Source organism: Daldinia childiae (assembly GCF_008694065.1).
Source record: "Daldinia childiae strain JS-1345 chromosome Unknown Scaffold9, whole genome shotgun sequence".
Lineage (NCBI taxonomy): Eukaryota > Fungi > Ascomycota > Sordariomycetes > Xylariales > Hypoxylaceae > Daldinia > Daldinia childiae.
In genome coordinates this window covers 632,414-656,949 of record NW_022984650.1, presented here as the reverse complement: position 1 = coordinate 656,949, position 24,536 = coordinate 632,414, and the positions used below count along the sequence as shown (strand labels likewise).

The 24,536-nt window shown below is 47.8% G+C and overlaps 6 protein-coding genes across 7 annotated transcripts; 3 read left to right on the top strand and 3 right to left on the bottom strand.

Annotated features, from left to right (window-relative positions):
* Positions 1 to 67: 67 nt before the first annotated feature.
* Positions 68 to 979, bottom strand: GL218_07418 (uncharacterized protein; the record flags this gene model as incomplete). Its single annotated transcript, XM_033584172.1, has 1 exon — positions 68 to 979. One exon carries the CDS (start codon positions 977 to 979, stop codon positions 68 to 70), a length of 912 nt encoding a protein of 303 aa, XP_033432302.1.
* Positions 980 to 6,200: 5,221 nt separating this feature from the next.
* GL218_07417 (uncharacterized protein) lies at positions 6,201 to 12,840 on the top strand (the record flags this gene model as incomplete). The annotated part of the gene is made up of 2 exons (XM_033584171.1): positions 6,201 to 6,687; positions 6,746 to 12,840. The coding sequence occupies 2 exons, from the start codon at positions 6,201 to 6,203 to the stop codon at positions 12,838 to 12,840; spliced, it is 6,582 nt and encodes a 2,193-aa protein (XP_033432305.1).
* Positions 12,841 to 13,992: 1,152 nt separating this feature from the next.
* Positions 13,993 to 14,568, bottom strand: GL218_07416 (Protein SnodProt1; the record flags this gene model as incomplete). The annotated part of the gene is made up of 3 exons (XM_033584170.1): positions 13,993 to 14,181; positions 14,259 to 14,425; positions 14,508 to 14,568. 3 exons carry the CDS (start codon positions 14,566 to 14,568, stop codon positions 13,993 to 13,995), a joined length of 417 nt encoding a protein of 138 aa, XP_033432304.1.
* A 3,205-nt stretch (positions 14,569 to 17,773) lies between these two features.
* GL218_07415 (Major facilitator superfamily domain-containing protein 10) lies at positions 17,774 to 19,168 on the top strand (the record flags this gene model as incomplete). Its single annotated transcript, XM_033584169.1, has 2 exons — positions 17,774 to 17,845; positions 17,915 to 19,168. The coding sequence occupies 2 exons, from the start codon at positions 17,774 to 17,776 to the stop codon at positions 19,166 to 19,168; spliced, it is 1,326 nt and encodes a 441-aa protein (XP_033432308.1).
* A 1,899-nt stretch (positions 19,169 to 21,067) lies between these two features.
* GL218_07414 lies at positions 21,068 to 22,917 on the top strand (the record flags this gene model as incomplete). Of its 2 annotated transcripts, XM_033584167.1 has the most annotated exons (2): positions 21,068 to 21,910; positions 21,967 to 22,917. In XM_033584167.1, the coding sequence occupies 2 exons, from the start codon at positions 21,068 to 21,070 to the stop codon at positions 22,915 to 22,917; spliced, it is 1,794 nt and encodes a 597-aa protein (XP_033432306.1). The 2 variants fall into 2 exon arrangements, with proteins under 2 accessions (XP_033432306.1, XP_033432307.1); XM_033584168.1 differs by lacking the exon at positions 21,068 to 21,910 and having other exon boundaries at positions 22,258 to 22,917.
* Positions 22,918 to 23,445: 528 nt separating this feature from the next.
* Positions 23,446 to 24,371, bottom strand: GL218_07413 (uncharacterized protein; the record flags this gene model as incomplete). The annotated part of the gene is made up of 2 exons (XM_033584166.1): positions 23,446 to 24,189; positions 24,246 to 24,371. 2 exons carry the CDS (start codon positions 24,369 to 24,371, stop codon positions 23,446 to 23,448), a joined length of 870 nt encoding a protein of 289 aa, XP_033432310.1.
* Between the last annotated feature and the right edge of the window lie 165 nt (positions 24,372 to 24,536).

Genomic DNA, 24,536 nt, shown 5'->3' with positions numbered 1-24,536 from the left:
ACTAAAACAACGCCCCATAATCTGTAGGAGACGAGATTGATGCTGGGATAATATATATTGTCCCTGCTTAGAAGTTAGAAGCAGCGTTAGCATGCGTCGGCGCGTGGTAGCTCTCGAGGGTGCTCTGGAACGGGCTGCGGCCGGCGGTGCTACCACTAGGTTCCGACTTCTCCGCGGTTCCGGGACCTCCAAATCCATCGCCGTAGCTGACTAGCTCCTCATTCTCTTCCTGGCTTCGTTTGTTGTTGCGGAGTCTTCGGAATAGTACACCTGCAGCTACCAGGACAATCGCGCCACCAACACCGACACAAACACCAATGATCGTATTCCTGTCTTGCGTGCTCAATCCGGATTGCTTGTTTTCGCCGCTGGTATCGGCAACAGGAGAAGGCGTCGACACGATAACGCTGGAAGATGAGCTGACATGGGTCTGCCCTGCCGCGTCAGTAGAAGTAATTACGGTGATGAAAGTAGACGTAGTAGGTGGCGGCGTCGTTTGAGGAACTTCGGTTGTGTCATCACCGCCATTGCCATCGCTGGATGTCTCCGAAGGAGTCGGGGCCGAGGACGAAGGGGTTGTACGAGTCGTGTTTGGCGGAGGCGTCGTCACTGTCGTTCCTCCCGTAGTTGTCGGGGTTGGGTTGTTGGACGTCGTAGGCGTTGGGGTAGGTTCATCACTTGTTGTAGGAGTTGGAGTGGGATCATTAGAAGTAGTTGGGGTATCAGACGTGGTTTCCGCAGGAGGAGCTGATGTCGTCGAATCATCTGCTGCATCATCACTAGATGTGGTTGGATCGGCAGCAGGTGCATCGGTGGTAGAATCGGCGTCGAGACCAGGACCAATTGAGATGAGATCATCCGTCGCCCTGACCGCGAGTTGACCTGCGCCAGCGTGCTGATTATCGAGCCATGCTACTCCAGTGACAGCGGTCACTGAGAGTGCCGCCATCATTAGATGGATAAGCCGCGTTGAATGCATGGCGACTAGTAGAGTATAATAATACTAGATACTAGAATGAGTCGAAAGTTGAGAAGGGTGGGAAACTAATGGATATATCCGTCCCTCCCCTTCTTGAGGTTTTTATTGAGATGATGTTTTATGTGACACGTGGATGGGTGATGATGAGAATATTAATTTTAAATCTGAAGCACGGTTTGCCTGTCAGACCCAGTTGTTTCGTCGTCGGTTATTCACGCAACGCGAAATGCTATACTGTGCTATCGGAATGTTGCGCGGATAATAGGGAATTGAGTAAAAGAGCGTAAGGTGTGTAGAGGTAAAGTTGAACACCTCCGGGGGAAAATAAGGAAAATGCAATGATGGAATAGGAATGGATATAATAGGGTGATGAGGGAGAGAAACGAATGACCAAAGTAAGGACCAGAGTAAGGATGTGAAGAATCTGACGGAGAGTCTGGGATTCTGCGGAAGGAAAGTGAGGTGCGGGTAACTGGAGTAAGTATGGTTACATTCAGTTCGTATTTGCACAAAGATGCGTAAAGTGAGGGTTCGCGCATAATTTTTAGTCAAAGACCCAATCACAGCTTGATAAAGGAAAGGGGCGGGTGGGGCCGATGGTGGATCTGATAGGTTTCTTAGACAACTGGGACAAAACTGGGTTGTCTGCAGGCTTCTACTTTTTCAGGGTATCGTGACAGAATCGTACTATGGTACGTACATGCATTAGTGAGATAATTGATTGAACTTTACTGTTGAATAGCGCTAATAACATCGATTTGACTTTCAAGTCTTGATGCTTGTGGCGCATCTACTGATTTCTATTAAGCTTTGCATCCGAACCAGTTGATTGTCATTTTCTTGTTGGTCACTTTCTTAGATCTTTTTTTTTTTCCTTTTGGATGAGTTAGTACATAAAACCTTTCTCCCTTAGGAACCCGAATCGGCCGAATTTAGGATGCGTTTACGAAGGTACCTATCATACCTAATATACTGTATCTGACGCGCCACTTCCAATCTGAGGATGTAGGCTACGGATTACATATCTGCAACTTTGAAGATAGGCAACTAAAAATAGGGTCTGCCTTTAACTTCTCTAATATCAATATATATTTACTATTTCGAACTTCCGTATATTAATTGTTACCGAAATCTACACAAATATTGTTCGTTAACCAAATCTACCTCGTCCTTGGAAGATGCTCTACCTAATTGTTGTACTTGCATACATATACATGTACCTAAGGCATGCACATGATGCACATGAACATTTCGTAACGCCATTTTGTTAGTGACTGGAGTGATCATCAGGGTCTAACTAAAATGGATTAGGACTTGCCCTAAATCTGCCCTGAATCCGAAATCAGCAGCCACACAGCCACATATGCAAGAACAGGAGGCCCGCTGGCCAAGCCGGAATTACAGTACATTCAATTGATTTATTCAAGCAGTCCTGGTAGTCAAGAGGTAAGCAGTAAGCTGCAAGTTACGATGAATGTCGATCGGACAACGTTGCATACTGCAATACCCATCAGACCATGATGAATAACGCACAGAACTTTTCATAGGCTATTAGAGTCTTATAATCAAGCTTAACCTAACGATCGACTCAATATGCATTAGTTCGCAACCGTTGAATCTCCCCTATGACGACAAACCTCAAGCGCTTGCGATGGATTCTATTCGCAACACAAGCTACTGTTTCGAAACACAGTCCCGCAATAGTTTCTTCCCCGGACGCCCAACTGCCAATTACGCCGCAATCTACGTGTGACGGATGCGATTTTGATTGTTCTGACATTCTCAATTAAGACAATCCTATTATTACCGCGCTATTTGTGGAATTAGCTGCTTAGTTAGGTAGAGGCTAGAGATTCCAACGACCCTCCTGCCTTTTTTATAGGACCCCTTAGGATCTACACTATTACCTAAAGAATGCGGGGGGTCGCGCGCCTCGCTTTCTATGTAGAAAACGTTGAATTGAAGTGGCTTGATCGGACTAGTCTGGACAGAATATTACGCCGTGGCGTCTAGCCGACAGGTCCTCGGCCGTCCAGCCCCGTGTCTGGAATCCGGGTCCGTTTTACATTCAGCGCATCGCTAACCTCTAGAAGGATTGAGTTTCGGCCCCTAAAATTGTCATGTCTTAGGTTTTGGTGATACCCTCTATTTTTAGATAACCTTTTTTTTGTCTTAACTATTGGTCCTTTTAGTTGTTTCTATTTACCCCACGTTGTTGATACCGTTGAAGAAAGACGATGTATTATTTAAGTGTTGAACACGTGCACTAAGCTAACTAGGTACTTTTCTATATTAGTATTGTAGTTATGCTTGTTATTCTTTAACTTATACTATATTTGAACCTCTGTCGCCTATATCAGAGCCAGCTAATTAGTAGGGGTTCTTATGACTACCTAATTACTGCAGTTAGATCTAAAGTATATCGTCATATTGCTTGTCTTGAAAATTATAGTGCAAGGGGTTAATTGTATAGTTAATACAGACGGTAAGTAAATTAGAAGACCTCATAGTTATCATTCTAGACCTACTCGAGTGGTTAAGAAATATGAAGACAGCCTTCTCTAAGTATTTCGAATGCTCTCTCATATTGTCAACTGGATTGCTGTCAGGGATGATGTTCCGAGTAAAACCCAACTGGTCAATTACGGAATGGGGACAAAACACGCTGCCATTCAATATTGATGATCATCCTATTAACTAGACTATGACTCGCGCATCTCTTCGCAATTTTGGGGCATTATACGTGACCTATAGTGATTATTTCTTGTGATTACATATGCGTGGATGATGATGGCTTGTCGAGTGGTCATCTAATTATAGATATGGACTCTTGGGCTGCCGAACCTTACGTCACTTGGAACGCACTTAAATATGGTCTTCATCTGAATAGCTTCTTGCAACGCAAGTAGATAATCCATATTACGTCAATAAGGTACCTACCTGGGTAGTTTGAGATATCAACTATTCCCTAATTGAATTGGTGTCTATGCCTCGGCATTGGCATTAAAATTCCCCTGTCGTGAATAGGTATGCGCCAGCCCTAATACCTCAAAAACTCAAGAGTTGTCTAACCACATTAAAGTTGCCCTGTAGCTTATTATCCGGTTCTATGATCATATGCTGTGAGCTCATATAAGTGGACTCAGCTTCAGTCTCGGTTCCGTTCTCTTTGCGGTTACAAGACTGAGCTGGCAAGAGATATACCTTATAAATTGTACACGTGTTTTTTGTATGTATTGCAAACTGACTAGTATGGCCGAGTTGTAAATGCTACCTTAAGTGCTTGAGGTACACTGCGTATAAGCAGGTATAGGATGGTAGAAGCGATCGCTCTCGAAAATATATTCAGAGGTTAGGAAGCTTGCGTCATCGCACGATGATTTAGGTATATTCATACCACTAAGTAGAGGTAGATGAAGTTTATTGTGCTGGTAATTCTTAAGACATGCTTGTATTACCTTAGGTAGGTAGGGTATAAAAGAAGAAAGAAAGAAGGGACGGAATGGCCGTTAATATTTTACCAGCCTTAGCTACAAATCCTACTAATCAGAGATCGCTCTATCGCATTACTTACCTACCTATAAGTGTTTTAAATGGTAGAACGAATAGGTACGGTTAGCTAATAGGTGGCAGCAAAGTGGCAGGAGTGGATATTCCAACGCGATGGGAAGGCCCATTAAATTATGGACGAGGGGAAAGCGCTATGCAAGTCCATATGTCCACAACGCGAATTTGGGCTGATAAAATACCGTTAAAAGATACATAATGCACGGACCCTTTATAGTATAGATATAGGTGGAAGCACTTGCCGATTACATGTATCTTTCATCGTATCCAATTTAACACTAGGCTAGATCTAAATAGCAATTTCCATGAACAGGCAATCCTAGACAATTTTTTGAACAACTTGGGTTTTTCTCGCAACCAAGGGGCACCAGCTTGCAGCATTTCTGTCCGAAGCTCTCCATCGCGTCTTTTATTATCGAGTCCATCTTATGTAAATCACTCCTTCTTGGATTCAAGGCGGATAGTGACAAGCAAGGCGAAATCGATGGAGAGTTGCGTATTTTTACCATTCTTTTAATATATTTTCTCTTCCGCTCTTTTCTCCTTCCCGATCGCCTCGGTGAGCCCTCTTTTTTTTTTTTCTTTTTTCTTTTTTTCCCACAAGGGACGCGTCGCGACAATCCCCACGCTGTCCAGTACCGCAACTTTTACCCCTTAGTTGGCCCACGACCCCGATTCCAATTATCGTCGGGCTACGAAGGAGGTGCACGGATAAACGTGAGAGTAGTTGTCTGGAGATCTAGCAGCAGGCGACCCATGCCTTGTCTGCGCTGATCTCGTCGTGGTATGTCTTGACTCCGCCTATTGTTCCGTATCTTTTCTTGATTCCTGAGATATCAGAATCAAGGGCTAACTTATACCTCGGTTCAGCCCCCCAAAGACGTATTCTTCAAACCCGTCAACCCCTCCTCGTGCTTTTGCACAGGACGGCACTCGAGCTTCGCCATATCGTAGTTATTCAACGAGGTCGTCATCCCCTGTCTCGAGTGCGTCAACTATCGACGACGACGGTGAATCGTCTCCGGTGCTCCCGCCGCTTCGAGCACCGACACTGCCGGGTCGGGCATCCGAATATCTTCGGACGCCACCATCTAATCGTAGTTCCGGAGACGATAGAGAGTTTGTCACAGCTAGTTGGGGTTCACCGTATCCCCAAGCCGATAGTGGTCACCTACGTCGACTAAGCTTCAGCAGTGAAACATCGGAAGAATCTCCGTTGCACCAGCTGGAGATTAATACACCCTTTTTGCGTCCGGCTCCATTGACTATAGTAACTGAGCTAGATCGTCCCTCGACTTCTCTATCCGGAAGCGCTGCTGTACTTGCGAATCGTGCTCGGCGCCCCTTGCGCGGTATTACAGAGGATTGGATCCGTCAGCATACAACCGAGGACCTTTCTTCTGAACACCGCCATTGGCTTAGTGACGGAACTGACGATAGTGAGCACTCTTCATTGAGAAGCTCCATTTTGAGCGAAGAAGCGAGTTGGTTTGAGGAGGCAGATCCCAGGACCCCACGAGCTGACCGACGAGCTACCCTTGATCCGTCTCGAGCCTCTAGCCAAGCGTCTTGGCATTATCCGAGACAGCGTTCCAGCAACGAAACTCTAAAGCAAGCTGCCCTGGACCGGCGCGTTACTAGCGGAACCGCAAGTATGGACGCGCTTGAGGTGGAGAGAGGTGGTCAAGATGCCGTCAGCATCCACACCATAGACTCTATCTCGGAATCGGCACCGAGAACAGACACTCCTAGAAGCGACCAGCCGAATTGGAATAATTCAAACCCGGTTGCGCCTACTACTCCGATTAAATCGATTAAACAGGTCGTAGGGCGCACACCGCGACCCAAGAAGAAGGTGCCCTGGAAAGGAAAGAATATCCTAGTTTGCCTACCATGGGACGAAGAGCGAGGCCGACCCGGCAAAGCACCGGTTCCTTTGAATGCTGCTGAGGTGAAAGAAATGTGGCGCTCCTGGGAAGAGTTAGGCTATGATATTCGGGGGTTTGACTTGGAAGGACGTCATGCTCCTCTGGATCCCCTCGAAAGTTATTCTCAGAGTAGGGATGAGTGGCCTAATTCGGATGATATTGTGAATGAACGTTCCGAGCACACGTATCAGGTGACGCTTCCAGATTTAAATGGTGTGTTTAGTTCGAATGAATCCTTCTCTAGAAGCATATACTAATGTTATAATTATAGCATGGCGGAATTATGTCAATGAGTTGAATGAAGCTAAGCTTAGGGCGCTTGGTGTATCGTTTGGCGACGACGAGCCTGCACCTCAATCCTCAATCTCTCCGGCCGCAACAAATATGAGTCGGCAAACATCGAATCAGTACCCTCAATTGCCGTTCTCGCCTCCTATTCCAACGTCTTCGGCCGCAAGCAACGGGCAGCAGCCATTTCCTTTCCCACCCCCGTTCCTATCCGGTCCCGGGTCGTCCGTGCAGAGCCCCGGCATCGCATCGGCTGCTTCTCCGGCTTCTTTCCATGGCCAGTCATTGCCCGGAAAATTCAACCCCCGCGCGTCGATTTCTATCTCACCGCACGAGCTTCCCTTCCATTTCTCTAATCCGTCTTCGCCTCATCCTTGGTCTCCGCAAATGCTATTGCAGCAACAGCTCGGCCGTAGTGGCTCGCCTTCTGTCCTTAACTTGAACTCGATCATGTCTCCCAATTCGCCTTTCCAGCGTGACGGTATATCCTCACCCCTTGGCGGTATTCACTCGAGACACCAATCTTTGCAATATCCAATTCTTCCGCATCAGTATCTGCATAGGCAAGAGTCGGCTAGGGCATCGCCTCGCTTGCAAGACTTGCGAGAAATTGAAGAAGAGGAGACTCAGAGCAATCCTTATGAGGATAAGAGCCCCTCGAAAACCCCAGAGCCTAGCCGATTTATATGTCATAATGCTAGTGCCAGTCTCCAGAAAGAGATTGACGACGCTGAGTATCACTTGGAAGAGCAATTCCGTTCTCAGCTTGAGCATGAGGATTACAGCCCCCATAACGAGTACGAGAAAATGAAAGAGAACCACCTGCAAGAAGCTGAGGCAGTTCCGGCTTCGCACATAAGAGGACCGTCTGTACACTTCGGTAGTTTTGGGAATGATTCTGATGAAGGACCAAAACTCCATCATCCACAACCGCATAGCCGCGGTCATTCTCTCTCTCAAACGCCGTACTTCGACGAGGCACGGGATAGTAATGATGAAGGGAGTCTTCAGAAACGCCGGCCAGCTGCACTTGATCTGCAAAACGGTAATAATTCATACGAAATTGAGACGAATCCAAGCAATCTTGGTACCCCTATCCAGTCTTTTGATTCGGCAAACCAATTTCACCAGCGGTCGTTTTCTAGCAATCCTTGGGCGGATGAACGAACTTCTGATAGTAAATCTTCTTCGCGTCGCCAGAGCCATGCAAGCAAGCCATCATTATCAAAATTGAATGCCGGGGCAGCCGAATTCAAATTTAACCCTACGAGTAGCTTCACTCCTAGTCAGTTTGTCTTTGGTAACAATAATGTCCAGCCGACTAGTTTTCAACCAACCGCATTCAGAGCCGGAGTGCCATCCTTTACACCAAAAATACACTCCGCAACTTCCAGTCATTTTAGTGTTCCTTCAACATCATCGTCGAAGGGTAAAATTAATGCAGCTGCGCCAGCATTCTCTCCCCGCAAGACCGAGTTTAGTTTCTCTGCGTCTGGACCCAAGTTCCGCCCTGATGCTCCTGCTTTCCAGCCATCGAAATCTTTTACTTCGTCGGTAACTAGTGCCGGGGCCTCTGGTAACGAGAGCGTTGAAAACCGCCTGGGTAGCATATTTGGTAACATCGATCTGAAGCTGTCCGAGGCTGCCAATGCTGCCAAGAAGTCAAAGGCTGTCCCTATCGTGCGACCATCTAGTGAAGACTCTGCTGTTCCTACCACAGAAGGTCAGGATGGCCAAACGACGGATGCTAATCCAACTAAGAGGCAATTTAGGGAGAGCAACGACGATGGTGATAATGTTCCCTTATTTGCCGAGCCTACCCCGGAGCCGGAGATCTTGCCACGGACGCAGCCCAGCCCAGTTGCTTCGGAGCCTGCTGACTCTGAAAGGGATAGTACTATTGTGAACTTCCACTCTAATAACAGAATCGAGGAGGAAGAAATTTCTCATGTAGGCGACACGACTTTCGCGTCTACGATCCTTTCCGAATCTACAGATGGAAAATTACAGTCCGAGTCGAATGACACGAAGGCGACTACTAGTCCATCTGCGACTTCCCCTGATCAAGACAAGCCTAGCTGGAAACCTTTCGAGTTCAAGAACGATACAGAGATCCAGGATTTCAACAATGCTAGGCCGTTTGGAGATGACGAGCCCTTATTCAAGAAGCAGCACAACAAGAGCCTTTCTGCTACAGCTCAGCCGTTTGTGCCTGGGGGCTTTACTTTCGGTGCTACAGCTGATTCTGCGTCCGCTTCGTTCGACCCTGTTCTCAACACCGAACCAGCGCAGATGGTCGAGCCCGAAGACGAATCTGAGGATGACCGTGCTGGTTCTCCAACTCCTGGACCAGATTTCAAATCTGTTGCCGAGCCCGAACCTGAACTGACCAAGGTGCAACAAACTCCGACGGAAAGAACTGCCCCATCCACCAAGGGTCTTGGTTCTTCGCGATTTGCATCACCGCCACCTGCTCCAAGGGGCTTGAACGCGTCGAGATTCGCAGCTTCTCCGTCGCCGCAACCGAAATCGGCTGGATTATCCGCCTCTAGATTTGCTGCTACTCCGTCTCCAGTATCCGAAGATAAATCTTCGCAACTTCCTGAAGAAAGTATTAACGAACAAGCTAGCGAGGTATCAGAGCTGCATAGCTATGAACCTCTGCCTGTCAGCCCGCCATCGGAACCAGCTGAATCGAGAGAGGATACTACCCATGAACCCACATTTGAAGAAATCGATGCGGTTATGCAACATCTCAACAAGAATGATCCGACGATGGGAGTTAAGAGAACGATGGAGTCTCCTACATGGCGTCAGCCCAGCCCTATGCATAACGTCCCAGCTGCTACTATCACGAATTCGCCACGTGTGCACTTACCACATCAAGTACCATTTCGAAGTGATGCACCGAGTCCAAGCCCATCTAAGCAGTACCTTTCCTTACCTAAGCAGGCTGTGGCCCCAAGACCTTCAACCGAGCTTGAAGATCCCTTTGTTGACCCTCCACTAAGCGGCGTTTCGCACTCGTTTGATGGTCCTGTACATCGACTTAATATTGGAGAGAGCCTGCCTGAGAGTGAATGGGATGACGCATTTAGTGCCAGTGAGCAGGAGAAACTAGAACAACGTGTCCAATACTTCGATGGTCATGTTAATGACTTGGTTGGTACTGTCCTTGCTTCTAGACTCGATCCTCTCGAGAAAACGCTTGGCAGCATCCAACATGCTTTGGGTTCTTTAACTCGTAGAGCGCCGTCCAGCCGACGTGATAGGCGTAGTGTTTCCGCTGAACTCCAAGAGAGCGATGCGGACGACGAGGATGATGAGACGCCTATCCGCCGGTCAACGAGTCCCAGAAGAGACAGAAGACTAGAGCAAATTCGGATTGCTGTCGTGGATGCTCTAAATCAGCAGCAGTCAATGCGTGCACTCCAGGCCGCTCAGCCTGATTCCGTTGACCAGGGTCCAAACAAAGAAGATGTAGCCGTCGTAAAGGCATTGCAGCAAATGAAAGAGGAACTCAGCCAAACCTTACGATTGGACTTCCGTGGCGAAGATATTCGGACTATCGTAGAAGAGGCAGTAGAGTGTCGTATGCCTGCAACTCCTCAACCGGTAGTTAAGGACGACGAGACAGCGAACGCGAGGTTCTCTGAAATGCAAGCGAGGATACAGGAACTTGAGCAGCGCCTGCATACTGAAACGAGTAGAACCGAGAGCGAGCGTTCCAGAGTCCTTCAACTCGAAGATCGACTGCGAGCCGAGGAGGCCAGAGGGGAGAATGAAACAACAATTAGGCGTGGTGCTGAGGATCGTGCTGCTGAGCTTCGACGACAGCTAGAACAAGCGGAGACGAAGGTAGAGGTTGAAATTATGAACCGTAGTATCTTTGACCAGAGAATACATGACCTGGAAGAGCGACTCAAGCTTGCAGAAAGCAAGACCGAGCAAGAATTGGCGGGTCGTAGGGAAGCCGAAGATAGGCTCTCGGAGATCCAACGACTTCTTCGTATCTCTTCCGAAGAGGAAGATCGTCTACGGGCCGTACTTGAAGAACGTGAACAGAAGATTAAGGGTATGGAGCAGTCATCGGGCAAAGCCTCTATGCGTCTTGCCCTCCTCGAAGCAGCTCAGACGAATGCCGAGCAGACCCAAATAGAGCTCAAGAACCGTCTTAATATTGCAGAAGTTGAACTCCGCGATGCACGACAAGAGACGCGGCACTGGCGTTCTGAGGCTGAACATGCAAGAGAGACAGCTCATCGACAGACGGATGATCTTATGGAGGCTATTAATGAGAATAAGCATATGCATAAACTTATTGATACACTCGGCGTCCAGCTCGAAGAAAACGAGAAAATCCGGAATAGCTGGCGAGCCAAGTTTATGTCTCTACAGGACGACATGGCCCATGCAGCTCGCGAAATTACCGAAGAGAATGCCCGACGCCAGAAGAGAGAGCAAGGCCTTATCGCGCGGCAAGAAGTACTCGATGCTAGGTTACAAGCCGAAGCACGAACTCGCGAACGCCTCGAAGCCGAAATTGAAAGGTTAGAGAATGGCGAGCGTGCTGGCTTAAGGGCTGTTGGCGAAAGCAAACGGCTCGAAGCATTGTTATCTGAACTCCGTGACGACAATCATAATCTCCAACAAAATGTTCTACGTTACCAGAGAGAAATTCACGAAGCAAGAGAATCGGCGGCTGCCGAAGTTCAGCGCACACAGACTTCTGTTCAAGCTGAGCTAGAAGCTGCTAATAATGAAGTCAACGCCGTACGCGAGGAGCTCGAGGAAGATATTAATAAATTAAGAGCTCAGCTGGACCAGGTCAGGATGGACGCAGACACTGCGAAGGCACACCATGAGATGATGCTTGAGGAAGCCCAAACAACTAAGCAGACCGAGCTTGGAGAAGCCGAGAGTAAGAGACGTGTCGAACTTAGCGAGCTCATTAGTAAACACCAAAATGAGATAGAGGATCTTCAAGCACGGTACGAGCGACAGATCAGCAATGCTGCTGAAGATGCGCAACGTACGGAACAGAACCTCTTGGAGCGACTCAGCCTATCAACTTCAAAGACCGAACATCTTCAAGACCGTGTCGCTCACTTGGAAGACAAGGTACAGCTTGCTCAGGAAGCTGCCAGGGCAGCGGCCCAAGCAGCACAAGCCTCCAAGTCTGTTGGTGCACCTGGACCTGTTGCTCAGACGAAGCAGCTAGCAGAGGCTATGCAACTCCCCGAGAAGGTTTCGCCGCAGGCCTTGCGTGAATCTATCATGGTCCTACAAGAGCAATTGCAGGCCCGTGAGCAGCGGATTGAAGAGCTCGAGCAAACTGTTACTAAGCTTGATCCTGACGCCGCCTCTAAGATCTCCAAGCGAGATGATGAGATCACGTGGCTACGTGAACTCCTAGCTGTGAGACATGGAGATCTTCAAGATATTATTAACGCGCTATCCTCAGATCATTTAGATCGAGAATCTGTCAAGGACGCGGCTATACGGCTGAAGGCAAATCTTCAAATGGAGGAACAAGAACGAGAGCGTGCCATGAATGGTGGTTCAGCTATCAGCTTACCCAACATTGCCGCTACAATTAGAGGAGCTGCAACTCCTCGAGTTGCACAGGCTGTTGGGCCTCTCGCAGCCGCTTGGGGCAGCTGGCGAAAGTCGAACCAACCTGCGCTAAATAGTCTGTCCAATGTTCTGTCTTCGTCTCCAGCGTCAGCTAGAAGCTCTACGCCTTCGAAATCGAACGTCACATCTCAGAATAGCTATCTCTCTGGTCTCATGACTCCTCCGGCTTCTGGTATTAGGAATACCCCGCCGGCACAGCAGAACCAGATACAGCCTACCGCGTTCGGTACTACCGGCCGTCGGTTTACCGCCGAACAGTTTGCTGCCAGATCTCAAGGCCAGTCAATGACAGCACGGCAAGTTGAGAAGATGCCTAGGATAAGCACTCCGCCTCAACAGGAGCGTCGCCAACCAATTACTCCCCCAATGATGCGATCTGGCGCATACGATTCAGATGCACACGTTGAGGAGTTCGATGATGCTTCCTTCTTCGATGATTGAGGAGGTGTTTAATGGATCAGGATTCGACTGATAGTCAGACCTTTTCCGTATTTTCTACTTTCTTTTGGGCGGCATTATTATGCATGTCGCAGAAATTATCAAGGCATTTGGGGAAATTGACGTTATATATCGAATGCGCGCTTTTTTATACCATTTGCCTTTTTCTCTCTTCTGCCACTGCCGCAATGTCTAGATTGATACCCCTTTACTCTCTGTTTTCTCGCCATTCTCGCACACTATCTGCACTTGCAACGTAATGAAACGAAACACAACAAATAACCATCTTCATTCATTTTCTTGACGGATCAGATTGACAATTGGTTTCTCAAATTTCCCCATTCGAGGAGAAGATTGATAATCAGAAAAGTTACTTATTTTTTCATCCTTTTTTAGCAATTTTATTTCCTTTGTTCTGTCACTTTGCATAGCCGGTTAATTGGAGACGAGAGAAGGAGGGATTTTCGCTCGTTTCGCTCATGAGGAAGAAACACAAGAGAAGAGAAGAGAAGAGATAGGAGAAGCAGAGAAGTTGGAATCTTCGATGCATACGCGTGACGTCGTTTCTGGGGAGGTCTACAGATAAATTAGTATTACTACTGTATGCAGACGATCGTTGGGATCGTGTCGTGTCGTGTCGAGGAGATATTAGACAGTTATAATTAATACTTTCGTCACGTTTTGAATCAAAGCTCCTCCCTCCCTGCTTATTTGCGTAGTAATGACCTACGGACTAAAAATAATTAATTAAATTCAAAAAAAAAAAATTTTTTTACCAAATCAAAGTTAAGTTTATTGCATAGATGTGCTTCTAAGGAATGCTATCAATATTTATAGTTGAGCAAAGTCTATATAATAACAAAACCCACGCCATGCCAATGATGTCATAATATAACGATAATTTTGATGTGTGATTAAGGAATGAACATTAAGTAGGTAGTGGGTAGGTAGTAGGTAGTAGGTAGTAGGTATATATACATATACATCAGTCAGTGTGCGTTAAATAAAATAAGAATTAAAAAAATCCGATCCGTAACCAAACACCGGGTCCTTTCGCCAACCGCTCCCGTCACCGAAAATAAACTCCGTCTTTTTCATCATGAGAATATGCGTGAACATGCGATGAGTGAGTTAGTGAGTGAGTAAGATAGCAGTTTAGTGTACACCGCAGGCGCTGACATCGACCTGGCGGGAAGTAGCGTCGACGCGGCCGAGGGCAACGGCCTGGCCGTTAGTCAGGGCGTTCATGGCGTCAAGGGCGATGTTGAAGCCGGCGGCGGCGTGGTCGATGGCGTAGACGTTGATGGTCTTGCCCTTGTAGCTTAGTTCCCAGCAGGTACCGCACTATTCGGGTTGTTAGCATTGTGTCTTGTTTTTGTTTAGGTGGTCTAAGAGATGAGGGAAAGAAAGGGAGAACATACGGAAGGAGAGTTCCAGCCGGCGATGGCGTCGGCGGCGCCGATGTACGTGCTTGGGATGTTGCCCTGTGTTTGCCAGCCGTAGCGCGTGATCAAGCCGTTGGCGCCGTCGGAGCAGGAGACGACTGTCAGGGAGCGGGATCGGTCATCATAGCCGGTGTCGTAGGAGACTGTTGCGTATTAGTTATCAGTTATCATAAGAAAATCAATACCCTATTTAGGTCCCTGGTAAGAGGGGAGGAGGGGTCGTACCTGTGACAGCCGAGGAGGCGACGGCAAGGGAAAGGAACTGGACAAGCTTGGAGAACTGCATTTTCGTATGAGGTTGAAGGTTGAAGTTGGGAATTTGAGGAGTGACTATTATGTCTTAAATATTATGTCTAGTGCGGAGAGGAAGAGAGAAGCGAGGATGAAATTTATTATAGAGTTGATGAGGATGTATTAGTATTTAAACTGCAAATGCTGCTGTGAATGGTGATTATAAGATGGCCGTGGAAAGACGAGTAGACGTTGTCCTTATATACATTTACCTGATTGCCTAACTTGGTAGTATCCTATTCTAAGGGTCTCGTATATCGTGGCTCCCGCTATTCGCGCTACGCTACTTTGTCTCTACGGTACGTTACTTACGAAGTTGAAGTTCGATGCTATCATACGTTGGTAACATGCTGCACCTCAGTGGAACCTAGGTTGGTTAACTAAACTACCTATGTAACAATTGATATTGTAGCCGACTCTTTAGCTATTAGCTTAAGGTACCTAGCTCAATGCAGGGCTCATTCATGTGCAGTGACGACAAAGATTATTGAGGTGAAGACTGTGTCATGCACTTGGTAACCTAGTAATCGGCTATCTGCTAAGTAAACAGAGGCTACATAAGAACAGGCAATAAAGACATATGATGGTAAGTCAGAAGCATTGTACCAGTATCGTGCAACATCGGCGGGTCTTGAATCCTCGTGTTTGTGCTGCTTGGAGGTTATGTGGGGAGTAGTTAATGCCGATCTCACTCGTATTTGGTGGTGCGGCTTGATTCTCTGCTGGGGCCGCAAGTCCGTGACTGGCTGGACATTGGCTAGACCATCTTCACTGACTCGGAGGGATACCATTAATAGCAGGCATGAGCAGTGCCCAGCCCTGCAGTGCAGTTTGAGGTCCCGTGCATCTGGGGCACGCTAACGGCAGTTGGGTAAAATGAGGAAAAGGAAATATGCGGCTTGCCAGCTCTTCGTTGATTCTAGAAACTTGTCTAGATGTTCAAAATTGTTGACAATTTGGACTCCGGAATTTGTGCCTACCTAATGTAGGTACATTCTCCGAGAGCAACTTACATCTAAGACCGTATCTCTTCTGCTGACACGGAAACGAGCTTTCTAAGACAAAGAATCTAAACATAGTTTCTTTATTCGATCTCCAAAATGGCTGGTTACAAACCATCCACGGGACCTTATGGCGGGGGCTGAGAATCGTGTGTGACCACAAGTGGTTTGCGCAGGAGATCGAAAGTCAGCCCTTACTTGCGGCTCGGTGTTAGCCTTAGCTAAAGATTGGTGAAGACTTATTCGAGCGATGCGGCTAATGGGTATATGGCTACCTGACGACCGTAATAGCCTATCTCAACGTATTCATACATATTCTTGATCATATAGTCGAATTATCTACATGTTTAACCTCGACAGAGCCGAGAAGGATTCTTCCCCGCATAACACGCCACATAGCGGCTGTTGCGATTCGCGATGTAATGAATGGAATTGGTAGATCAACCTCGTCCACCTCAACATCGTTGCCATGTCATGGCCCACCAGCGCCCATCTCATACCGATTACATCGAGGACCGCTTTAAAAAAAAATGATCGAGCCTGATGACGATCTTGTGGGGGAACACGATATTCTGTAAATGGACCCCGGAGCTACCGATATCCTTTTGGACGCGGGTAACCATGTTCTACTCAGTACTGTGCTGTGAAACTTTACTAAGACATTGACAACAAGTGAGTGTCCTTGACCGAGAGTTGGGGTCATACTAGGGCGGAGAGAATACGAGGCGACATACGAGGTCCTCCATGGGTACGTTTGAAAGTGTTGGCATACGGGAATAGGGTATAAAAGCTAAGGTCGGTCCAAAAGAGAAAACAGTGTCGATCCCCCTCATGTCGATTAACAGTCAGAGCTAAGAAGCAAAGCCGCGTGCTTTAATCGTGAGCCGCATATAAGCTCATCAGAAGGCTTCTTAACCCCAAATCTTCAGTGCTCGGGTTGGCATGGAATGTCGATATCTTCCAACGTCTTTGCCAGAACGTTAGTCGACGTCCCTCGGAAGTTCTTCGAGATACTATGCTCATGCCAACAACTCTCTTGTCTTACCACACGCGCCAGATTCTTGATGAGAATTTCGCTAAGGTTCAACGCATTTGGTAGCTCCCTTGGACACGAAATTCGCTTATGAATCTTGTGCCACTGAGTATGGGAATATCTATATCGATTTATCCCATTTTCTCCGAGTTTGTAGCCTTACTCCGAGGCTTTCATCTCTCAAGATGGTATGTATTTGACATGCCTTGTGGCTATTGGATACCTACCTAGGTAGGTATATATATTCTACCTGAACCTCTGGATGGGGCGAAGTATTTGGAGTGAGGATGAGAATACTATTCAAGTATTGCGACATCTCTACTCAATGACAAGTCTCGTTCTGGCGTGATGGCATAGCGAATCGAATGGAAAGGAAAGGTAAAACGTGGATCATTCCTCTTTGAAGCTCTACATAGTATCTTAAGGTAACAGGACGGGATCCGGGGTCGATTAACAGACCGGTAGCCCCCACGATATCTATGTCGCTTGGTGGGTGATAATTATTTTAGGACAGATCGACTCCGAACCAGCCGATTATTTCTTACTCTTTGCGGCCGAGTGGTATATTAATCCGGTAATCTCTGGCCTTGATTTGGCTCAAACTTAGAAAAGGTTGAGAAGTTTTAATAATCTGATTTTGTTTATTCGGGGACTTCGGTAAAAAGAATTATCATAAGCGGAAGGGGCCATACAAAGTTATGCAACTTATGCGTATAAGCTGATAAGCTGGTAAGCTGCGGAATAATCGGTATAAGACCCGCCCGCGATAAGGTAAAGTTCCTAGTCTTGTGGGGCCGTTTAGTGGTGGTCGCATCACTGAATGGACCAGTCAATTGTTATTTAATACATTATATCCTTGTTGAGGATACGTATGTAGCTGCACGGGAACGGAACTTACACTGTATAGCATCCCGTTAGCTCCCCCGCTTGTGTTTCGTTTTTCGGTGTTTCGTTTCGTCCCGTCGCTTCGCCAATTTGGTTTTCTATAATCCGTACGCGCCCCCGTTGGATCCGATGTCGTTGTATTTTGTTTCGTGATTTCTTTAAACAGTCTTTTTTTGAACACACCCTGTTTCATTCGTTCTCTCCAGTTTGTATCGATCGGCTGGTCCGTTGTGACAAATTTCGTGCATTTAGTACATTTCGTACCCAAACAATATTTCAGAATGACAGCTGTTGAGCCAAGCACCCGGAAAAGGGTGCTGAAGGTCATTTTCATATCATTGCTTCTAGATCTGGTACGTCACACAATACGGCCAAACGCATAACATGAGACAATTACGTATGCTAACAACGGATATTTGCAGATATCATTTACCTTTATTCTCCCTCTCTTTCCAAAGCTCCTCGAGTTCTACAGAAATAGCGAAGTAGGCGACGACTCGCAGACGACACTCCTCGCGCAGATTCTCGGCGGTCTCAACGCATACAAATCTGCTTTCGCGAAACCAATCGATTCGAGATATGATATCGTCCTATTAGGAGGAGCCTTAGGGAGCTTATTCTCTCTGCTCCAGGCTATAGCGTCCCCCGTCATTGGACGCTTGTCCGACAAGTATGGCAGAAGGGCCGCGCTTCTTGCCAGCATGGGTGGAAATATTGTGTCGGTTCTCCTCTGGGTGGTAGCAGTGGATTTCAGAACCTTCCTTGCCTCGCGTGTCGTAGGTGGCTTATCGGAAGGCAACGTACAACTGGCCACAGCCATTGCAACCGATATCTCAGACGAGAGTAGCCGTGGCTCGACTATGGCCCTCATAGGTGCTTGCTTTTCGATCGCTTTCACCTTTGGTCCGGCCCTCGGCGCATACCTGAGCTCTATTGCAACCGTGGCCGCAAACCCTTTCGCAACAGCCGCAGGCGTATCTTTGTCCCTCATTGTGATCGAGACGATTTACCTATATTTCGCGTTGCCCGAGACTCTGCCAAGTCAGACAGGAAAAAAGACATCTAAAACAGCCACGAAGCCAACCGCAGTAATACGTACCAACTCTCACTTTTTGCTGAACTTGGTACACTTCTCCTTTCTGCTGTTCTTCTCGGGAATGGAATTTTCCCTACCATTCATGACGTACGACCTCTTCCAGTACAACTCGGCCCAGAACGGCCGACTGCTGGGTTTTGTGGGCCTAATTGCTTCGATCCTACAGGGCGGAGTCACCCGCCGACTTCCGCCGCTTCTTACCGTGCGGATCGGTGTCACCGCGTGCTTACTGGCGTTCATCATGCTCGGGCGCATTAGCACAGTCGGATCACTGTATCTAGCTGCCACTTGCTTGGCGACCACCTCAGCCACAGTCGTCAGCGGCCTCAACACGCTAAGCAGCTTCGAGGCTAGCGAGGGCGAGCGAGGAGGCAAACTAGGCATACTTCGAAGTTACGGCCAACTCGGGCGAGGATTGGGTCCCATTCTGTTCACTAGCGTATACTGGTGGGCAGGTAGAGAGGTTGCATATGCTGGGGGTGCTCTAGGTATCCTAGGCGTTACGTTGCTGGTGTTCGCCGGGTTAAAGTCACCGCCCGGTTCGCTGAAGAAAGTTAAGTCGGAGAAGAAAGAACTGTAAGAAGTTGTCGTTGTGTCAAATGCGTTGAAGTATATAAAAAGCCCTCAGCTCTTTTATCAGATGATCATAGAGAATTTCGGATAAGACCTATTAGAATAACGTTGTATACAACGATAGGCTCGAAGGGGTGTTTAATGATGATGATCAACCAATGGCCTTATGGTGACAACTTTATTTAATGAGATTATGCTTGGGTCATTTATAAATACAATACAAAATCTTCGAGTCGATTGGATCATCTATAATTGCTGTTTGAACTATGGGCCGGTTGAAGAATCAATATACACCATCATCGCATAACATATGCTAAAAGCAACACCCATGGGAGTTAATGCCTTTATTTCCACAGCTTCTTAATGGTAATTAAAATATACAATCGATCTGCCTCCAAGTATCGACTGTTATATGCTTAACTACATTTTTCGATACGGTGTTTATTAAAAGTATGAACTAGCGTAGGTATTCGTCAAGGTAAAGGTTCTAAGAGAAATATGGAATAAAATAGAATCTGTGGCTTGAATATACCTCGTACATTAAAATTGTTCAGAGTCGTTAGGTGATATCAGAACAGGAGATTTAATATGCAAACTTATCGTCCAAAGGGGTGGTGAACGCAGCTTCACTTCGCATATACGTAGTCCTACCCAGCTTCTACTTATATCGCAGCATGTACCCAGTTCGGGATAGTGGCGAGGGCGCATTGCCGGCTTGCATGATCCGGCTTTGGATTCGCATAGGTAACGGACAGGCTCTAGTTGTAATTACGTGGCTGATGAGTATGCAATTGTGCCTTGCTCGTCGCTAGGCAGCAACTAATTTAAGCAACTAAAGTAACCTACACCGTTTGACAACGAACTGCTTACTCCCACATAAGCAGATTATGTAAAGGTTTGCTGGTGGCTTAAAAGTCCACGATCTATATCTTGGTAGCTCAGCTAATTATAATTCCTATCCCCAGTCCTGCGTTGATCATCGAGGCTAAATGCAGATCTTTGACCGCAAAAGTCGATGTGCAAACACTCGAGCCTCAGCACTTGTCTTCCAGGTACCCAGAAATGTGGAGAGCAGCTGAAAAATACTGTGGAGAGAGGATCGTTCGTTAGCTGAATTGAGAGGATATTTAGGATTCGGACAGTATGTGAAATCTCGGAGTTGCGGGCAAGGTGCCTAACGCGGCATTTCTTAGAAACCCAATGGACGTATCAAAATACGGCGTATAGAAAATTATCCGGTAAAATTAGTATTCGTGCACGGTTCTCTATAGTCCTATAAAAACGTCGAATTGAAGCTTTGACTACTGCGGGGTGGGACTTATGACTACCGTATTAGGCAATAGTTAAGGGCTTGCCGGATTGTGATTGGCTAATAGGGTTAAAGTTTAGTTTAGTTTTCCTCATGGCTTGGATTTTCTTTTCAAACGCATTAAAAGTCCTAATTACATGCTTAGTATACAGTCTAACATACAGTCATAACGACGGCCGTTTGTTTACCTACATAGAAAAAACGCTGCAGTTCATCACTCAGCTTAATTCAGCCTAGGGATGGCTCTGAAAATATTAGTTGGAGATTTATTCTCCGCTCATGATACCTTCTCCAATAACAACGGTAAACTGCTAATACAACCCAAGCCTAAAAGTGAGGCTTAGCAAATCCTACAACAACCCCAGAGTAGCTATCATTACGTAGGGTTGCAGACTGCTTGGTCAATGCAGTCATAGCTTGCCGGCTACAAGAAGAACGGTCAGCCTTCTTTTCTGGATGTTAAAAAATAAAGTCAATTCCAAGCCCTTTCCTTCTTCTAAACTTCTCACGTAAGTCTGCTCCCGTAGACTTGACAATACTTAAAACACTAATGACTTGTGCTTCAGCTGTAGTTGGATAAGGATTGGTTTGTGCACGATGAAATCAGCAGCACTTTTCACTGGCCTCTTGGTCTCATCCAGCCGATACGCTACGGCCCAAAGCACTTCGAGCTTCGACTGGACGAAGCTCAGGCCCTCCGCATCACTGGAGTATTCTGAGTGCTATGGCTCTTTTAAGTGTGCTAAGCTGGGTGTTCCTATGGACTGGCTTAGCAACTCGACTCACAATGCGACCGAAGTCTCCTTGGCCGTTATTGCGCTTCCAGCTACGGTCCCCGAGGACGATCCCTCCTTTGGTGGCACCATCATCGTTAATCCCGGTGGTCCTGGCGGATCTGGAGTAGAGTTTGTGCTCGAGGCTGGCGAGCTTATTCAGGGTGTTGCTGATGGAAACAAGCATTATGAAATCCTGTCCTTCGATCCCCGGGGTGTTGGATACTCGGAGCCCAAGGCGGACTGTTACAATGATGAGCTCGCCCGAGATGTCACCGCACTCTCGTTCCGTGGCATGGGTCCCTTGAGTGGTGGTGAAAGCGTCGTTAGACGCCAGGCCGCTCTACTCAGCGCATATGGAAGTCTCTGCGAGGGTGAAAAGATTCACAAGTTCATGTCTACAGCTAGCGTTGCGCGAGACATGGTCCAGATCGTAGACAAGATCGATGAGCTACGTAGCAGCAACGGAACTTCCAGCACCAAGTTACGTACGCGTGGCGGTCCGCGACGAATGCAATCGCGTCAGGAGAAAGACCTCCCCCGTATCCAGTACTGGGGCTTCTCTTACGGTACGGTTCTCGGAAACTATTTCGCCTCTATGTTCCCTGGCCGTGTTGATCGCATGATCCTCGAGGGAGTTGTGGATATCCATGATTACAACGAAGCCGTAAGTGTCATACTCTAGCATAGCTATCCCTTTGCAAAGCTAACTTTTACATATAGTCATGGTCTAAGAACCTTCAAGACACTCAGAAGGACTACGACCAGCTTTTCATCAATTGCTTCGAAGTTGGTTCTCACTGCGCCCTTTACAAGCAAGGTGACTCGGGTCCTAGCGATATCCGCGCCCGTGTCGATGCTTTCCTGAAGCAACTCGACGAGTCCCCGGCTCAAATCGTGACGAACAGTAGCATCGAGGAGATCACCCGGGCTGACGTCATCGCCATCATCTTCCAGTCTCTGTACCAGCCCCAGGAGTACTTTTCCCAAGCTGCCACGAGCATAGCCAAAGGAATGGAAGGTGACTTCAGCATTGTGTACGCTACCCTCGGCACCCCTAAATCGGCTGAGTACTGTCCCACGACTATCCCGAAGACGTACACTTGGACTCAGGACGCAGAGATCGCCGTCGGGTGCGGGGACGCGGAGTCAGCAAATGGTCAAACCATCCCCGAGTTCCAGTCCTACCTCACCGACATCCAAGAGCAATCCCCCGACTTTGGTGCAGCCTGGGCCCAGCTCCGCCTCGCGTGCAGGGGCTGGCGCGTGCGCCCCAAGTACCGCTTCACAGGACCCTTCACAACTCCGGCCGCGGACCCGAGCGGCGCCCCCGGCAAGCCCAAAGCGCCGATACTATTCGTATCTAGCCAGTACGACCCGGTGACTCCGTACGCCAACGCCGTCGCCATGGCGAAGGAGCACACCGGCGCGCGCGTCTTGTTGCAGGAGAGCCCCGGCCACGCCACGCTATTCTCGCCTGGGAAGTGTCGCGAGGACTACGTTAAAAAGTACTTCGAGACCGGGGAGCTGCCGCCCGAGGGCACGGTCTGCCAGCCCGACTGCAAACCCTTCCGGGACTGCCCCTCGGCTCCTAATATCAAGCGGAGCGTGGGCCTTGCGGCGGAGAAGAGCTTCCCTCCGCCGAACCGCGGGCCTTTGGGAATCACTTGGTAGGGTATCTATCTACATATATACCTATATAGGTACCTAATTTACGTGATATTTATTTATTTAACGAGCCATTTTGCCGCGGAAGGTTAGTGGAGGGAAATAGGGTTTATAATAATAACGGATTTGTATGATAGGAAAGGAGGGTTGCTAATGGATATGGGATTTATTAATGATATGAATGAGAAAGAACTCCCAATGGAAAAAGAAATATTGCCCTTGTTGTGACTCGATTGTGCAGGTCGGATTGGGTGTGGTGTCTGTTCGTCGTGAAATCAAACTACATACAACTGGTTGAGAGGAGATATCGGGTTGGTTCGGACTGGCGTGATTACCTGCGATTTGCTCATTACGAGTTAACTCGTCCGTGTACAGATTAAATAGCGCTTAGTTTTCAGGCCAAATAATGTCATTTGGGCCGAGGACCGGGAGTGGTTAAGTGCTAGTTAAGGCACCAGGTGGAGGATCGTAGACTTGATCAGCACCCACGCAAAGGTATTGATTGAATAAACATAATAGGGTGTGATGAAATACTTACAACACATTCGTGCCATCTCCGTTGCGTTGATCGCTAGGTACCAATGCTTCAAAGAGACCAGGGTTCGAGGAGGAGGGATAGTACGGGGGACCACTACCAAAGAAGAGAGCACGGCACCAATGATAAATCTGATCCAGCACCTCCTCGCACTCCCAGAGGCAGACGTCGTTCTTCCTAACACATTCCACAGCTACGTTTTCGACAGGGTCGTGGAAGACAGTCCAGCCGTCGGACCTCCGGCGTATGAAGATCAGCCTACCGCCGTTGGGCACGGGAACTTGCTTGTTCTCACGATTGACGTAGTACATCTCCAGGCTTAAGCTCCGCGGCCGCGCCATCCTCGCCGCAGCCCTCGCTGCTTCTGCAACCGCGAGTTCCTCGTACCTTCGCATTTGGCGGGGGTAGTTCTCAAGCGGGGAGCCGGGGTTCTCGCTGCGGTGGCCCTGGTACGCGTCGTACTTCTGGCGAAGCAGATAGTTCAGGGCTCTGAGCAAGATGTTCAAGTTGGGGTTGGTCGGAATAACAAGCCTGCTGTAGAGAGGAGGCCCGGAGGTGGTCATGGTGTCCATGATTACCCTATGGGTTGAGCGGAAGGGGGGTCGGTGTCTTCCCTTGCGGTCGTCTCCGCAGCCTAGAAGATCAACTATGCGCTTCCCGTCGACGATTCTGACGCTGATCTCCGGTTTGACTGGACATGCTGCGACGGGGATTGCGGGGACGACAAGGCTTCTGTCGGGACCCTATGTTGATTTGGAGTTAGCAGGATATTTCCGGGTTGAATATGGAGAGAGCTTACAGTTGTTTCGTAGACAGGGTTTGTCTCACGGACATATGTCTGGGTACTGGCGTCACGCATACGGGGGACATCCGTCTGGATATCAACGTCGCCTGTACTAGCGACAGGCTCTCCCGAGTTAGACATGATCTAAAAAGCTGATTAGAATAAGTCAGTGTTGGGGATTTTCGAAGGTAAAATACCTCGTCGTTGGAAAGTTATGTCTCAAGAACCAGACAGGAAAATGATGATCCAACAACACAAATAAGTGTTTGACTGGAAGAAGAGGCTAAACTATAGATGCTCAGGTAC